Source organism: Opisthocomus hoazin, chromosome 32 (genome assembly GCF_030867145.1).
Source record: "Opisthocomus hoazin isolate bOpiHoa1 chromosome 32, bOpiHoa1.hap1, whole genome shotgun sequence".
In the NCBI taxonomy this organism is placed as follows: Eukaryota; Metazoa; Chordata; class Aves; order Opisthocomiformes; family Opisthocomidae; genus Opisthocomus; species Opisthocomus hoazin.
Window position 1 is genome coordinate 3770975 of NC_134445.1, and position 17476 is coordinate 3788450.

Genomic DNA, 17476 nt, shown 5'->3' on the forward strand with positions numbered 1-17476 from the left:
AAAAGACAGCCTTCCAGGTCTGCGCAAGCCTTACGTAAACCAGTCGCAAAGCCTTCTCCAAGCTCTTCTGATGCAAAGCGGGTGAAACCTACGGTCCTACAGATTTCTGTTGGGTCATCCGTCCCAGACGCTCGCGCGAGATCTTCCTTCTTCGCCACCTGGCCTTTGGAGATGGTGACAAACACCGTCTGCGTCTACAGGACCTCGTCGAGATCTCTCTCCCTACAGACCAGGATGGGGTTAGGAAACTTGTAAGAAGACAGCAGAAGATACCAAGAAGATAACAAGAAGGGCTCCTACAGGTACGGCAGCCAGAAGACGAAGGCCAAAGAAAGCGACACACCCCACCCCACCCCCCCCTCGAGGAGCAAGGCTGCCAAACTGGTACCAACGGACCAGGAGCAGCCTGAGGGACTCAACAACTCTTTTGCCTCTGCTTTCGCTGGCAGCCTCTCTGCCCACACCTCTCGAGCCGATGGACCGCCAGACAGCGACTGGGGAGCAGAGTCCCTCCCACCGCCAGAGAAGCTGATCAGGCCCGGCACCAGCTGAGGAGCCTCGACGTACAGGAGACAGAAGTCTACAGGAGCTGACGAGATGCCCCCCACAGTCCTGAGGCAACGGGCTGATGGAGCTGCCAAGCCACTCTCCACGATACCTGTAAAGTCCTGGCACGCAGGCAGGGGAAGTCCCTGCCGACTGGAAAGACAGGAACGTTGTGCCCGTTTTGAACAAGGGCAGAAAGGCGGACGCCGGGGCTGAGAACAAAGATGGGGACGGGCTGTTGAGCAGGGCCTGTCGCCAGAGCACAGCGGGCAACGGCTGTCAGCGACCAGAGGGCAGGCGGAGAGCGGCCGCAAGGAAGAACTGCTCGACGCCCAGGGCGGGGAAGCCCTGGCACAGGCTGCCCGGCGGCGGGGGAACGCTCCAGGCCGGGCCGCCTGGGGCTCCGACCAACCGGAGCCAGCTGCAGACGGCCCTGCTCGCTGCGGGGGGTTTCAACAATATGGGAGAGCGGGGAGAGCGAGACGGCCGAGTCGGCAGGCTCTGGGCACGGCTGGCTCTGGCTGCTCTTGCCCGAGGCCTGCCCAAACCAGGCCCGAGGGGGCTGCAGGGAGGGGTGGCCGGGGCTGGCTCTGTGTCTGGCCGGGGGTGCCCCAGAGCAGCCCGGCTGCAGCTCCGGGATGTTCCACCGGAGACGGGCAGCGCCAGCTGCAGCGGGACGGACCCCGACGTGCGGAACCGGCGCCAAGAACCTCAGCTGGGCCGAGCCCGGCCTGGCCCAGGCGACGGCGTGCTGGCAAAGCGCTGGCTGCTGGGCCCGGCTTTCAGTGCGGCCTCGAAGCTCTGGGTCCGAGCTGCTGGAGCCAGGGCGGCGGCCGCGAGCGAGGGCTGTGCTCAGCAGCAAGCGCTGTGGAGATGCTTTGTCCCTCGCCGTGGAGCTTTGCAGCGCCGGAGCTCTGCAGGCGTCGGCTCTGTGCAGAGCGGAGGCCCCTGCGGCCCGGTGGGTGCTTCACAAGGACTCGTGACTTTGGGACGCGCACACAGCACACGGCTCTGCTGCCTTTCCTTCTGGCAGAACCTGACCTAGCTGAGGAGAACCCAGAGTTCCCATGAGGCAGTCCAAAGCGTTCCTTTGGGTGCGCAGATGAACCCCAGCTCACACAGCTCTGCGGGGGTGGAGCTCCTTGGTGCATTTTGGGGCCTGGTCTTCAGCCCAAAGCTGTTCGCTGCAGAGCCCGAGCAATCGCTGACGGCACGGGGCCGTGGGTGCCGGGTGATTCTTTGTTGTGGTGTGCTCGTTCTAAATTCCCGCTGTAGGACTCTGCCCTTGCGAAATCTGTGATTTCTTCTAGATTTCCATGTCTCGCTGGATCCGTGGAGCTGCTTCTCTACTTGCCTGGTGACCGTATGGCTGCACAGAGTTTGCATCTGTTCTGCTGTTGCTTTTGGGATCGGCATTTGCATCGTTGTTCCGTTCACCACCACCAAAAGCCAGACGAAAGTCACTGAGCCCGTAAGCACTTTTCTGTGAGAGGCCTCCAAAACTCTGTGTGTGGAAGGGAGCAGCTGCCGGGTCCGCACTGGTGTCGTGACACGTGCAGCTTCACTGTGGGCCCACCGAGGTTGTTACAAACCCCAAAGGGCGTTCAGTTCCCCTGATGGTTGTAATCCTCCATCTGGGTGGGCTCTTTACAAGGCGCCAGCACCTCGTTTATTACCTTTGTACATTGTTTTTTGTGCCCTTAGGGATTCCCGTGGACTTCATTTCAGGAAACTTCCTTCGAAGGGGCCCACAGGAGATTTTGGGAGCTGTTTGAAGGCACCGAAGCTGAGGAGAACGCCCAGCCCCCATCTCACATTGCTGGGAAGGGGCTTTGTTGCCAACTAAAGTGTCACCAGCCACTTCCAGGATGTTTTTTTAGTCCTAAAGTGACTCCAGGAATACCTTTCAGAGGGTTCCCCCACACACAAACGCACATAATTTCCCTCTGCGCAGGGAAACACGAAATCCTCCCAAAACAAGGAGCCATCCCTGGGTTTATGGTGTCTAAAGGGGGCAGGCAGCCGTAGCGTTGGGTCTTGCAGCCAGCCCAGGGGGTTGCAGCTCCATTTGGATCACCCCGAGTCATGTTATTAAGCAAGCCCTCAGCTTTCATTTCATTTAAAGGAAAAATAGAATATAGAAAGAAAAAATTGTAGCGCTGTAAAGAGAAAAACCAAAGCTTCAAAGGCAAAAGACGGCCGTGCTCAGGCATACCGAGGAAGCCTGGTTCACTTTTTAGACAAGGGATTGCCAAGGCGGCTGCCAACGATTTGCAGCCCCCCAAGGCAGGGAGATGCAGACCCTCGCGGAGCTGGACCCAGCCCGCTCTCCGTGAACACCGGCGCCATCTTCCTTCTGGGGTGGAAGTTCTGTTCACAGGCTTAGTGCTTCTACCTCCACGGGAATTAAAGGTGATTTTCCAGGTGGTGGAGAGATCAGGGCTCTCCTGCTGCTTTTTCCCAGAATGCGAAGAGCGCGCCAGAACCACCTCTGCTGAACAGCTTCTTCCTGCACAGCAGCAGGGGAAGGGAGGAGGAAAAGGCGTCTTCCCGCTGCCCTCCCGGCTGGTCGCAGCCTGCGAGAGGACAGACTTTGTAAGCACAGGGGAGAAGAAAAAACCACACCCAGGGAAAAGGAAGGAAAGCAGAGGAACAACGGAGGGGGCAGCTCAGGGCCCCAGAGCCCCAGGTCCACCCGGCCACTGCCGTCACCATACGGTGTATTCCAAAGTGTTTAAGTGCTCCCTGATATTCGGCTGACAGCCAGGGGACAAGCAGGTGGCATTTCTGCGTTTGGCAGCTTCCAGGCTGCTGGCAGAGCCAAAGCCAAAGAAATCCAATGTAAAACTGCAGCGCAGGGAGCAAATGCTTTTCTTCCCCTTGGCCCAACTCTTTGGACGCTCTCTACACTCTCCCACCACGCAGGTCATGGCTCTTGTTCCAGGGAGAGACAGAAGAGGCAGTTACAGCCAGGATCCCAAACCAGATGAAGAATCCAGTCATGAGGAAGGAGAAAGTGGAGAATGTGTCAAATAGAACAGAAAAGTTTATATTTGGAAAAAGGAACAGGAGAGGAGGTGTTAGATCTTAAAAACAGAGCACTGAATGAGAAAGCGGTAGCAGACCCTCTACCACTACCAGACCGCAAGAACACACGCACGTACACACAGAGGCTTCACAACACCCAGCTCCCACTGACTGTGATGTGCCCCTCAGATTGCTGCGCGAGTGTCACGCAGGGGTACTTCAGAATCCTGACAACTACGGAAAATTGTTGAAGATTACAGATTTTATATAACTTCCAAGATTATTTAATGACAATCATCGGCCAATTTAAAGGCTGATAAAATTTGCTATAATCAAAACAGCGACTTAAACATTTCAAAGCGCAGGGGTTCACTCAAGACTCACAGCAGGGTCTTCACAGCAAATCTCACACACAGACACACACACAGAGAAAAAAGGGCACAGACGCAAGCACAGACACAGAGGTTGACCTGTGAGCAGAATCTCCCTCTGCACTACTACTTGTAGTCAATTACTGACTTTTCTCCTTTGTCGGCATCTACCAGCGAATGATGAGGCAACATTTCTCCTTCATTGGCATCTATCAGCGGGCAACCGTTGAACTTGACAAAATCTACCCGGAGAGGCATCCCAGCTCACGACGAGACACTGGGTCCCAGCCCACTGCGATCCTGGAGAGCTCCAAGGGTCTCACTCAGCATGGCTATTTATAGGATCGCGAGACGACTGACTTTGGTCAGCACTTTATTCCGTTCTGCCGAACACAACTTGTGTCAGGCGGTTCTGCTGTCTTAGCAGCAACCCTACAACTCCAGTACTTCCCAGACCGTACAGTTTTGGCATCTACCAGACAGACTACCAGACAGTCCAGGCAGCAGGAGCTCCAGGGACGGTCAGGCAGCGCCTGATGGTCCCAATTCACGGCTCTTTGAACCAAGGCAGGAACACAACATTGGCTTCTCCTGACATCGCCAGGTGGCCCACCGGGGGGGCTGCACCACCACATCCACAGACACTGAACCACACCACAGAGAACTGACGACGTCTGCACGGCTTTCATGCCAATCCTCCCGCTGAAAAAGAGCGCTTTCTCCCCAGCTCGGTGCTGGCACGTCCCTGAGTCACGTCCTCACTCCTCTCCTTCCAGGTCAGCAGTCCTCAACGTGAAAACTGGGGAGGGAAAAAGAGAAAAAGAGGGAGAGCAGCATCAGTGGAGGACCTGCCAGCTGCTGCTGCTGCGGCCCCGTTCTTGGGACCACCCCGGCAGAGAGGAGCTGGTTTGCTGCCCATGAACGGCATTTGACCACCCAGCTGACCGGGTGAAACAGGCAATCTCACAGATCAAGGGAGATGATGCCCAGTCCCCAGCACCCGCCAAGTGTTACCTCTTCTTCTTGGGCATTCTCTTCAGCATTAGGCAGCTTCTTCAGCATCGGCCAGCTGCTTCTTCCTCCCTTCTGGCATCAGGTCATCCAGAAAGCTGAGCTCTCGCTTTGAGAAGCACCAGTCCATCGCTTTGCGGACAAAAACGAGAGCCAAAACCTTCACCAAGAAAAGGGCAGATGCGATCAGGCCTGAGATGATGCCACACCTCCCACCAATGCTGAAAACCTCCTGCTGCCCAGCAACAGCGGCTCTTACCATCATGGGGAAGACGATGGCGGCATGGGACACCTTGATGGCCCAGAGCAGGACGAGGCAGATCAGCTGGATCAAGGTGAAGAGATGCACCTTTCGCAGGGGGACGTGCCGCAGGTAGATGAAATCCGGCTGGTGTTTGGCCGGCATCCAAAACAGCTTCAAGCGATCGAAGAACTGCAAAAGAAGAGGGAAAAGCTGCCGCCTTGCCACTGCGGAAAGCTTCTGGCCCCGTGGAGATGCGCAGGGAGTCATCAGGATCTGGCTTGCCGTGAGAAACCCTGGATCCCTCCATCCTCCTCCTGGGAGCAGCACCCCTTTTCCCTTCGCTCCAGCTATTCACCGGCCTGCTCATCAGAGCTGCCCACCAAACAGCAATTATTCCACGGTATTCTATTACTAGCATTTCTCGGCCCACTGAGTCCCCCAGCAAGGATTTCCAGCGGTGGTAGGAACTATCTTCCCTTTGACCTCCACTCCCTCATTTTCACCTAGCCAAACAGTGACCTGCCCCGAACCGTGAGACCGAGAGGGATCAACTGGCCTGGTCCTCCCAGCCCTGCAGACCTCCCGTGCCTCCACCAAGCTTTTTCTTACACAAAGTATTGTCACGGATTGCTTTCGGGGAGGTTCTTCCCACACCACTGCTTTGTTCCTGCTTCTACAGAGGTGAAACACCGGGGAGCCGACACGCTGCGCGCTGTAAGAATGGCCGTACCTGAATTCCTCGGAGCGACGACACCCCCATGTAGAGAAAGACGCCATAAAGCACGGGCATTGGTATGAACTGAAAAAAGGAAGGCAACCATTTCTTTTTTTAAATTGCATTTGTAGCATTACCCCTCTCTCCTACAGCCACTGCCTAAAACTGCCCACAGCTTTCCAGCTTCCACAGGGTTAGAGATGCGTCAGATTTGAACCAAGAGAGATTTTGTGTGAGCGAGTGCGATAATGCTCTGCTTTCAGCTGAACTTTGGGCTTAGGTTGGAGGAAAATCAGGCATTGCACCCATGCTACCGTATGCCGTGTTCTGTGACGGCAGAAAAGCATTTCTACATATTCTTGTGGCAACACACAAACGTGCCGTGCCTCCTTGGAGCCTAGAGATGAGATTACTTTGAGGGAGGAACGGGCAAGGAAGCCCACGGGGATGATCGCAGCCTCTTTAGCTGCTGAGAACGGCTCTTCTGAGGCACTGGGGGGAGCAAATGGCAACGGATAAAGCGCTGCCTGTCCCAAAGAGAGCAGATGTACTGCTCTGAATACGCTTAGCTGTAACCCATCAAGACGGATGGGCCTGAAAGACACCTGCAAATGAAGGCAGCTGTGTGCTGGCCTGCCTCGAGCACACCACGCTGGGGCTGAAGGGCTGGGAAGCAGAACCAAGGCTGGTTCCCACCATGCCTCAAGCCCCAGGGTTTGGCATCGCCTCCTCCTCCGCTCCACAACCACTCTGGCCTGCAGAGAGGACACTATTTTTCTACAACCGCCAGAAAGCTCGTGGTTGGTGGGTGTTTTGCGTTTTCCTCTTACCTTTAACACAGAGGTGAGGAAGACCGAGCAGCCCATCAGCACAAAGCTCATCAAGCCCGTGACTCTCTGCTCTCGTATCCCCAGAAACTTGGGTTGTTCTCCTGGAGCGGAGCACTCAGACTCGACTTTCAGGCTGTTCACGTGGGTGATGGACAGCACGGTCGCGGCCACGAACCAGGGCAGCCCCATCACGGAGCACACCCCCAGCATCACGGCCACCATCAAGAGGTCCAGGTGGTACCCGCATCCTTTCTGGGGGAAGCAAAACAAGAAACAGAGCATCCCACAGCACAAGAGCAAGGACAGCGTCGCAGCTCACGCTCAAACCCTACTCCAGCGCAGGTCGCATCCTTGAAAACTTACAGCAATTAAAATCTGGCAGGAGTGCAGACAAAGTGCATTTGGGGAGCTGGTGTGCTAGCTACTTCTCAAAAAAACCCCAACCCACTATTTTTTTCATTCCAAAAGTAATTTCCACCACTTGCAAGTAAGATGGGACTCTTCAGTCTTGCTCAAAGATTAATTTGTCGCCCCCAGACATCGCTCCTCTGAACTCCCCTGTCATTTGCTCCCTGTGTCATCAGCAAGCCAGGAGGGCCTCCGGCCACGCAGCCTGACATTGTCCCAAACCAATGCCTTCGCAAAGCATTTGGAACAGGAGCTTCTCCCCACACCTGCAGCCCCGAGTGGGTTGGGGATGGGCTCATCTCTTGCAGCCCCTTACCTTCAGCCTGTGCTCCTTCCTGTTCACAATAACGGCAGTGATCTGCTGGTCCATGAAGATCAAGATGGTGCACAGCAGAGCTGGGATGAGCGCAGCCAACACCGTCCACCAAGGGTTGGGTCCAACGGGGTTGATGAACCACCCGCGGTCGTCTCGGGTAGGCTGCAACAAAGCACACACATCAGCATCCTCTCCTGGCCCAGCCACTTCACTCGCCTGCGTTTTCCTCTCCATCCCGGGGTCAGAGCACCTCCCAGCCCTGCCTCCAGGTCACCCTCTCCCACGGGCTTCAGCAGTGCCAGCGGCCTCTTTGCAAGCACCTAGACATACTTCTCCTGGAGGTATCTACTTTGGGGGTGGGCCTCTCCTGTCCAGAAGGAGACAAGGCACTTGCACATGCAAGAGGAGATGGTCACACCGACAGCATCTCCTCCAGACACAGCCGTGTCGCGCCCCGGCAGTCCCAAGGGCCAAAACCCGCTCCATGCTAAAAACACCCCCTTACCTTGAACATATCGGGGACCTGGAGCTTCGGTGATGGGATCCCAGTAACAAAGTCGATGAGCACCATGATGACGATGGTGAGGAAAACAGCAAAGTCACTCACTGTGCACCGCACCTGGGACAAGAACCAGAGCTGAAAGGGGCATCGCAAACGAGGCCATAACATGAGACGGAAAACTTAGGGACATCAGCAACATGAAGGCTGGGTAACAGAATCCCACCACTCAGAGGACATGCAGCCAAATCCCTTGCTTACGTTCTCTTGCTGCGTTTGTCATTCTGAGATCTGCCGTCAGAAGACAACAAAAGTTTAATTTGGTGGAAGAGGGATGTTTTCATTCAAACCTTCAAAAAAATATTCAAAAATAAGGAAGCAGATGTCGGCCACTACAGCCAGACTCACAGCTAAAACGGGAGAAAGGCACTGTGGCACTCTTTCTTCCTCAAAAGGAAGACACAGTCTCTTTTTCTATGCCAGCTCCGCATTTGAATCAACTTTCCCCGTGAGAACATCATGCACAGAAGGTGAAAAAAAAAAAAACAACCCTCTGGAAGACCTGATTTCCCACTGCCAGAGCAAAACATCACTCTGGGGCAGGTTGCGAGGCAGCTGGGAAATGCTACAGTCGTTTTGCCCTCCTGGAAATGAGCGAGGGACATCCAAGCTGATGGAGAGCTTGGCCTTCAAGGTCAACGGTGCCCAGCTTGACCAAGTACTGGCAAATCCTGCTTCGTGGTCTAAGCAGTTGAAAGACAAAGGTGGAGACTGCTGCTGGCCACCGTCTTCTACCTACTCTGGTTGGGAAGTAGCGGCTGGTTTTAAACTTCTTCAACAAGCTCGAGAGGACAAAGGTGCAGAAGAAGAGGATGCAGCACCACAAGAAGACATCAGGCACGTAGGGGCCGTTGTGCCCACAGGCAGCTCCTTGGAACTCTCCGTGCAAATACTGACATTCCTGGAGAAACAGAGCGTCAGGACACAAAGGCAGTGCACGTGCAGCAAGGAAACCTCGGATAACTGCGGTGTTTTCAGGATCTCCGTCCAAGATCCATGATCCTGTAACTGCTGCTGCCGATGGAGATTTCTATTTCATGAGCAGCAGCAGCCGAACAAGGGACACACCCAACTAGACAGAGGAGAGTGGAGAGATGAGATGTGATGGGACACCATGTCACAGACCCATGGCACATCCTCCGCTTGAAGGGCCGGGAACCGTGGCTGAAGACGACACCAGAGGGGAAGGAAATGCTGCAAACTCTTGGGGACAGAGAAGGAGGGAACAGGGAAGGAGGGCTAAGACAACCGTGATAGGAAAGGAGAAGAGACAAATCAGCCCTTCCCGGTGGAGGGCTCACAGGACATGGCCAAGAGGGGATGAAGAAGTCCAGAAGAGCCTCCCATCCTATGCCTGGCCTCTGCTTCCAGCAACAACAGTCCCAGAGCCTGCTCAGATGGGCACATTTCTGCCCATACCCAGAGACAGCGCTGAACCAGAGAGCAAGGCCTGGAGATCTTACCAACCCAGTAAGGAAGCCAATTACTACCTTCAAGCATGAACTCCAGTCCAACAACCGCTACAACAACCAAACCACCTGCTTCACCTTGCTCCCAGTCAGAAATATTGTCCTGAACCGACTTGAGGAGGACAGGTATTACCCACCATGTTGGGGACAAGGTGCTCTGGACAAGGTGGACCAAGCACGTTAAAGCCAAGCATTGTGTTGAAGCAATGACTTTCCAGAGCAGCACTACCACAGCTGGAAGCCCATCATCACACAAAGGGCTCTGACTTTTGCACCACAACCCCACACCCCATGGCCGCGGCGCGAGGAAGCAGTGGCTCGGGGCACTTACTGTCACCGTGAGGTTTTCCCAGGTGACGCCAGACACATTGATCTTGTTGCTCTCCCAGAAACGCAGCGTTTCGTTGCTGGGCTGGGCCGGTGCCTTACACTTACAGCTGGCAGGAGACAAGCCAAGACAGGGGTAAGGGAAAGGCGAGGGAGGTGCAGCCCTCAGCTCCTGCCGAGGCACTGCAGCCTTGTAGGAGGAAAAAACCCACCTGTAGATGGTGAGGAGGTCAAGCTTGCTGGGTGTGTGCACAGGGTAGGTCTCTCGCAGGTGACCCAGCTTCTCCAGAGCCTCATAGATGAAGATGAGGCAGATGAGGGAGGCGAAGGCTTCTTCGGTGAAGCGGGTGATGTAGCACACCAAAGAGCTGGCGTTGGTGGCCACCAGCACTATGCACAAGAAGGCGGTCCACAGCCCGATGCACGCCCGCAGAGAGAGATAGGAGAGCGAGTGCTCCCTGGGAAACCAAGAGAAAAGCAAGGCTGGAAAGGAGCAACTGCTCGCATCTTCCCTGGGCAGCCCAACTTGGGCAGCCGCATCCTTGGGCCTTCTCCTCCTCCTGCTGCTTTGCTTTAACCCTGAAAACCCCAAACGACCCCATCCACTCTGCAGAGACCGAGGCCTCTCGCACCATCACCTACTAAAGCAGCAGCCGGCAATGTCTGTGACACAAAAGACAACTTCGATCTAACAAGGACCACAAAGAAAAATACAAGAAAAACATCTTTTCTCCATCACTGCCTTCTTCCAAAGGCTCTCGCAGCACCCAGGCATGGCAGCCAGCCTTACTTGCAGAATTTGTAGAGGATATTCTCAAACACAAGGATGGGCCCGGTGCTGCCGAGGATGGTCAGAGGTTGGCCAGCAAACAGCGAATACACCACGCCGGTCATGGACGCGCCCAGCAGCGACTCCATGGCACTCTGTCCGGGGAAGAGAGGCAGCAGCGACTCAATGGATCAGCACGGAGTATAAAACCCAAGCAAAGCCAAGTGACTGCAGCGAGGACTTCTGCACGAGTTGTGTCCTGCCCCATGCCACCCAACAGAGAGAGGCGCTCACTATGTGGCCATCGGTCGCCTCCCCCAGCAGTCCCCCGAAGGTGATGATGGGAGCCATGCAGGCACAGTAGAGGAAGAGGAAGGACGCCAGGCACTGCAGGCTCAGACCATCCCGAAAGTCGCTCCAGAACCATGGGGCTTTCCGCTTCACATCCAGCACCAAACCGCCAAACAGCCTGCAGGAAGGGGAAAAAATGCACAGTGCCATGTCCACGAAGCAGCAGAGCTCGACCTGGACGCATTCACACATCTGCTTCCACCCCAGAGCAAGAAACCCTGCGTGCACTGACGCTGCGCCTGAGCCCAGCTGCCCACATCTCCCACCTGCCCAGCCCAGGGGACCAAGCTGGTGATGTGCAGCCCCTTCTCTGAACCAACTAACCCCCAAAAAACAGCCAGAACGGAGGGGCATGCTCACATTGTAGAGGAAAACAGATAAAAAACCCAAACTATTCAAGCTCACACCTTCCCGTCCGCTGCAGCTCAGGACCACCATGCTTCTCCACATCGCTGCGAGAAGCACTGTCGTTGACACCTCCTGGCATCTTCCTTTTTTCCTGTGGAAACACCAAGAAGATAAAGCTATGTATTTGTAACCACTGGCTCGTTCTGCTTCTGCTCCGGCTGTGTGACTGTGCCAAACTGGGACCTGGTGAATCTGGGACCCTGAGCAGCATCCCCAGCCGTCGGCCATCCTGCCCGGCCCCCTCGCGCCTCCCTCCGCCGCAGCACCCACCTGCGAAGGGACGTTCTTCGGGGGCTCGATCTGGATTGACGGGTCCCACTCTCCTGGTGGCAGGACCATCACCTGATCCAGAAACTCCTCGATTCCAGCCACGAGGTCAGCCCGGTTCTTGGCTTTATAGGCAACGGCATGGAAAACCTGCCGATAGGAGACAGCCTGGTGAGAAGACAACCCATCTCAGATGTCCTCACCCGTGCAATAAGCTCTTGCCTAAAGGCAAGACAATTCTCCCCAGATTTCCTGCTGGAACTGGCAGGACAGGTTCCCCCAAAAGGAAAAGGCTGTGCATCCTGGTATTTGGAATCACCTCCACCAGGCTCCCATCCCCTGTGGCACACCTCTGCTGAGAGAGCAGAGCCTTTGCTGGCCATGCCAATGCCACCCCTGGGGACAGCGTGCTGGGCACCCCAGGGTTAAGGGCAGGATGCACCCCGGGCGGGATTGCAGCCTCCGGGATGGGTGGTGATGCGAATCCATGGGTTTGCTTTGGGCTGCAAAGGAGGGCTGGGCTATTTGGAAAGCTGCGGGCAGCTGGGACAGCACATCCTCTCCTTCACTCCTACAGAGACAGGGAGAGGTGAAGAAAGCCAAAAAGCACCCGCTGATTTCTCTTATCTCATCGCACCTCATCTGTCATGATAGAAGCCATGCACCTGCCGACCTCATGGTACTGCTGGGCTTTTCCTTCCGGCCCAAGCAAAACAAACAGGAACCTGGACAAGAAAAGTCAAATGAGAGAGAGCACCACGCCCGGGCTGAAAGAGCACCCAAGGAAAGCCCTGGCAGCTCCCAGCCCAGAGCACGGCTCGAGAGGGGACAGGTGGGCTCAACGACTCCAGCAATGAATTTGAAATTCATCAACATCAACCACAAATTTCAGTTTTGGGCCAGCTTTCACTAAAATTGGCCCATGGCTTTCAAGGCTACAGCAGGGAAGGGACAAACAAAGGCGAGCACATGTGGGTGGGAGAAACGTGCTTGCTCCCACGGCCCTCGTTCCCTCGGGACGCCAAACTGATGCCTGCAGTCTGATGCTTGCTTAGGATGTTTTAAAGGCAAACTTTGTGCTGCTCATTCCGACCTTGTTGGGATGGGAACTTCCGCCATGCCCGGGAGGAGGACAGCCGGGCTCAGGCGGACGAACGCCACGATGGGCTGGCGAAGGAAAGCCAGCTCTCCCACGAGCACGTTGGACGCTTCTGCCCCGCTGGGAATCTTCTTCAGGAAGTGCAGCTCCGCCTGGGCACGACAAGCGATTCTCAGGCAGTTACCCCAAAAACAAAGCCCACAAGCACTCTGCAGCGCACTCTGCAGACAAGGTTGCAAGACCAAATCTGGCCCTAAAGGCGGAAGACAGCTACCAGTGCCTCACCTTGCTTAAATCCATTGCACTCGCCTCCTGGTTCACCCCATTTTCAGCTCCTGCGGAGGTGGGAGAAGGATGAGGGGTGAGTGCTTGGGCTCACAGAAGAAAGGAAGAACAGAAGAAAGGAAAGAAAGAAAGAAAGGAAAGAAGAAATAAAGGACGAAAGGCCGAAAGAAAGGCAGGCAGGAAGCAAGACAGACAGACAGACAGACAGACAGACAGACAGAAAGAAAAAGACGCACGCTCAGAGAGAGGGACAGGGTGTAATGGGGTTGCTGCTTCTTTGCCACTACAAGTCTAATGGGGCCAAAGCCTGGCAGAAACCCTCTCCTGGGGCCAACGCCTGCAGGAATCCTCACCCGGCTTGGCGAGCATTTGCTGGTCTGACCGCCTCTTGCTCACATCAACATATGAGCAGATGCTCAGGAGAAGGTTTCTTTTCTTCTCCTTCTGATGGTGATGCCTCTTCAGGAGAACTTCCCGAACTCTCGCCCGCATGTGCTCGTCAAACTCTGTCGAGTGCTCTTGCTGGCCCAGGATCACGTCTGGGGATGGCAAAGGGAAACCAAGCCGTCAGGACAGAAACCCCCCTCAGGTCCTGACCCGCAAAGCCCCCCGGGACGGCTGTGCCACGCAGAATACCCTAACGCAGGATCAGCCTTGCTTAGCAAGGCATTTCACTACAGTTCAGCCTCTGCAGTGAAAGCAGCAATGGTTGTTTGCTAAAACCCACCATCCTGCTGCTTCTTCATCACTGCGCTAAGAGAATCATTTCCCATTCTGAATAATGCCATTTTCAGGCCCCATCTGGCTGCAGAATATTCTCTAATCGCTTCTCCAACCCCACAAATGGCTTTCAAAACCATCCCATATTGGAAGAAAAAGCTGGTGCGACTGCTGCACGACCAGTCGACACCCAAAACCATCTCACAACTTCAAAACACAGTGGGACTTCTGGAAAAGGACGCGCGTCTGGGACAGGGTTTGATTCGGGAGTGAAGGGCACCGCGGCGAGCCGAGCTCGGCCGTTCCCACAGGGACGCAGCGCCCACCTGCAATCTCTCCCATGCTGGTGGCACAAACGTCCAGCAGCACCGTGCCGTCGGTGATGCAGCTTCTCAGCTCCAGGAGGCTGTGCAAGGACAGCGTGCCCACGAAGGGCTTGCTCCAGCGCTCGCCGCCATCTTCCACGTCCTCCTCAAACTTCAGCCACCTGCAGACATCGGGTGCCATCAGCCCCATTGCAAGGAAACAGCCCCAGCTCCGCAACCCCTTGAACAGAGCTACGGGGTGGCAAGAGGAGAAGGCTGCTCGTATCGACACCTGCACCTGCAAAAGCTTCGTGCCCGTGAGAGCGGAAAGCAGAGCCCGTGGGCGCTGCTGGTGAGGGGACCCCTGTCCCACCACAGCCGGCAGCACGCATTTACCTTGCCGATTCCTTCCACTCGGCTTCTTCGCCCTCTTTCACGCAGATCTCATCCAGCTGGCTGAACAAGTCGTGCGGAACGTGCTGCTCGTCCTCCTCGGTCCCGAGGATGAACTGCACCCGCTGGGACGGGCTGTCTGGGGGCAGAAGGCAAAGCCTCGTCCCGTTACTGCGCTTTAATATGGCCCGTCACACTCACAGGCAAAGTGGGCATCAGAGCAGCACCAGCTCAGCCCGAAATCTTGGGCTGGGCCCTCTCCCCTGGCTCTGTCCGGGCTTGCACACAGCCACACTGAAGGAGAAGCATCTATTCCACCTCCACAGAAGGGAGGGCAGCTTTCCTTCCCCACGCTTCCACTTTCAAGCATGGATCCTTCTAAGGAAGATCAGCCTAAATGCAGGAAGCATTTAACTGCCTTAAAAAAAAAGAAACCAAAGACATAGAAAAGTAGCCCCGAGGAGTTTAGAGATGGCCACGGCGGGACTTACGGTGGTAGCCCTGCTTCGTCGGGGCAGAGTCCTTCTCCCGCTCCAGCTGCTGACGCTGCTGGCTGTGGGCTCGCTCATGCCGCTGGCTCTGCCTCTCCACCGGCATCCGCACGCCCGTGCACAGGGTCCGGTGGCCTGCGAAAAAGCAGCAGTTGCAGCGCTCTCGGTGCTGCGGAGATGGTTGACGCAGATGCCACGGTTAAATCAGTGCAGCCATCCCAGGACAAAGCACCAACCGCTCTTCGTTTGATGTTCACTGGACCCCCAAATGCCACAGACCTGGCCTTTCTGCCAAGCCTGTTTGACTCGAGCTCTGCAGCAACAGAGCGACCACGAGCGATGGCTCCGGGTCATCTAAAAGGGCCCTGAAAGTATCGAACCTCTCCTCCAATTCCACCTTCGGCTGGACAACACCCACACTTGCTCCTTACGCAGCCACACAAGGTCAGGCTTTTTAAAATCTTTCCATGGCACAAGCCAACGAGAGAAGATCAAATCAGTCCCGTGACAATGAACTCCACAACAAAGAAAGAAAACCACAGCCCCATGCCTGCAGCCGTCAGATTCTTCTCCTGACCTCTCCCAGCCAGGAGCAGCCTCTGTGAGAAAACAAGCCCTCAGTGCTCCAGCCCCGTGGCTGAAACTCACACCGTGGCCTCCGGAGGGGCTTTGGCCCTCTCTTTAAAACCCACGGTATTGATAACGTGAAATAACTGGGCTGCTCTATGAAGAAGCACGGCACGCCTGGCTGCACATGCTGTGACACCGAGCAAGGGACGTTGTAGGGACTTTGTGCAACGGGAAAAGGCGCTGGGCTGGTGGCCCCTCTGCCAGCATCTCGGCACAGACTCACCTTCCAATGCCTCCGTTTCATAGTGGATGTTGACCAGAGCGCTCGTTCTTCCCTGGTCAATCACTGCCTCTTCGTCAGGTCTCTGTGCAGCAATGAGAAGAAGGTAAGAGGTGGGACTCGGGGTGTAGAGCTCCCTTACGGCCTCCCGGCCATCCAACACCCCTGCGACCACACCAGTCCATGAGCATCAGGTCTCCACCTGCCTCCTCCTCCAGGCACACCTCTAAAAACATGGATTTGTGCAGGTTTTTCTTCCCATACCCAAATAAAACAGCCCACAACATCACCTATGATAAACACAATGGGAGTCTGGAAGTCTCTGCTACAGGAGGAGAAGACTCCGGGTTTGAGACCAAAGACAACGCTCCTGCTTTGTTTTTCCAGTTCCTTTTTGAAAAAAAAAAAAACAAAACCCAAATAAAACAAAACTAACACAAAAGCAGATTTCCAAACTGGGAAAAAAACCCCACCAAAACTGCGCTTTGGAGGACACCAAGCTTCCGTCTCCAGACACGGTACCTGCAGGGCTCACTAGATGCCACTTGGCCACAGGACATGGTCACCAACAGCCTCCAAAGGCCCTCAGGAACCTCCAGCACCTCACATGGGTGTCAGACTGGGAATCCATGCAGCGATTTGGGAGTTGCAGCTTTCCAACGCCCCGCAGGCCACACAGGGAAAGTCTCCTCCTCTCTCACAAAACCTTTTGCCTCCGTCCCACGACCAGCGACGCCAAACCTGACCACGGATGCCCTCCCCGGCACAAAGCATCTCCCCCTGCCCAGCCTCCTGCGCTCCGCAGAAATGCCAACGGGATCTGGGGGAGAGTGTTCCCAGGGTTGGGGGCTACTCGGCCCCTCAGCAGAGCCCTGGCCGTCCCACCTGTAACTCTTCCAGAAGGGTCATTTGGCGACCCCCGCTCCGGTCCATCCTCACGTCCACCACCGGTTTGAGGGTATAACAGAACGCAAAAGATCAGTCAGGGGCCGGATTCCTCCGTGACACTGGGACAGCCCTCACCGAGAGGAGCTCAGTGGCACCCAGAGTGCTCCGACTCCAGGGACACAGAGCGGGACCCTTTATGAAGTCACCAGCTCTGATGCACACCCAGGCGCTCGCACAAAGCGACACGCCCCGAGACTCTGCCCGCTTGGAAAACTTAGCGGATGGGGACAAACCAGCGCTGTTTTCCAGCAAAACTCTGCAAACAGAGAACTGGGCTCGAAACGCCACGTCCTGCCGGGGCCAAAGGCCTCTGCAGCGTTTGGGGGTATTGAAAAGCACAAGCTGCCAAAATGCAAACTGGGGTGCAAACCACGGGGAAAAGGCACCTTACGGGGCGGCACCGACTTCCATCCACATCTCCTGGAGAACATCAGGGCGTTTCAGGAAGGTCTGCCTTTGGCACAGCCTCCAGCCCTCGGGTGCTTCAATAAACCCTCGTTAGCCTGACCAGCTCCCCGCATGGTACGCCAATGCCCAGATCAGCGACATTCTTTACTCCCCTCCAGCTTCGCGGCAAGATGCTCCGAGCATCCCATCGCCCTTCCCCGGCCATTGCAGCATTCCCGATGGCCACTCCGACCAACTCGGAGTGGTTATTCCATTCAGGAAATTGCTGCACGGTCTCAGGATTTCATAGAGCTGCGGGGTTGTGGACCCGTCGGCTTGGGATGGGGTGGAGCAGGAAGGTGAGATGCCTCCCGAAAGCA

General features: G+C 55.8%; 1 protein-coding gene across 1 annotated transcript; it reads right to left on the reverse strand.

Moving 5' to 3' along the window:
- Positions 1 to 4666: 4666 nt before the first annotated feature.
- Positions 4667 to 15032, reverse strand: LOC142365106 (electroneutral sodium bicarbonate exchanger 1-like). The gene is made up of 21 exons (XM_075445556.1): positions 14912 to 15032; positions 14424 to 14559; positions 14049 to 14209; positions 13356 to 13541; positions 13003 to 13091; positions 12712 to 12869; positions 12256 to 12343; positions 11622 to 11768; positions 11351 to 11442; positions 10887 to 11061; positions 10614 to 10747; positions 10036 to 10281; positions 9828 to 9933; positions 8767 to 8928; positions 7974 to 8087; positions 7469 to 7630; positions 6745 to 6996; positions 5930 to 5998; positions 5215 to 5388; positions 4959 to 5115; positions 4667 to 4743 (listed from the first exon to the last, which is right to left on the reverse strand). Exons 1-20 carry the CDS (start codon positions 15015 to 15017, stop codon positions 4987 to 4989), a joined length of 2886 nt encoding a protein of 961 aa, XP_075301671.1. The 5' UTR covers positions 15018 to 15032; the 3' UTR covers positions 4667 to 4743; positions 4959 to 4986.
- Between the last annotated feature and the right edge of the window lie 2444 nt (positions 15033 to 17476).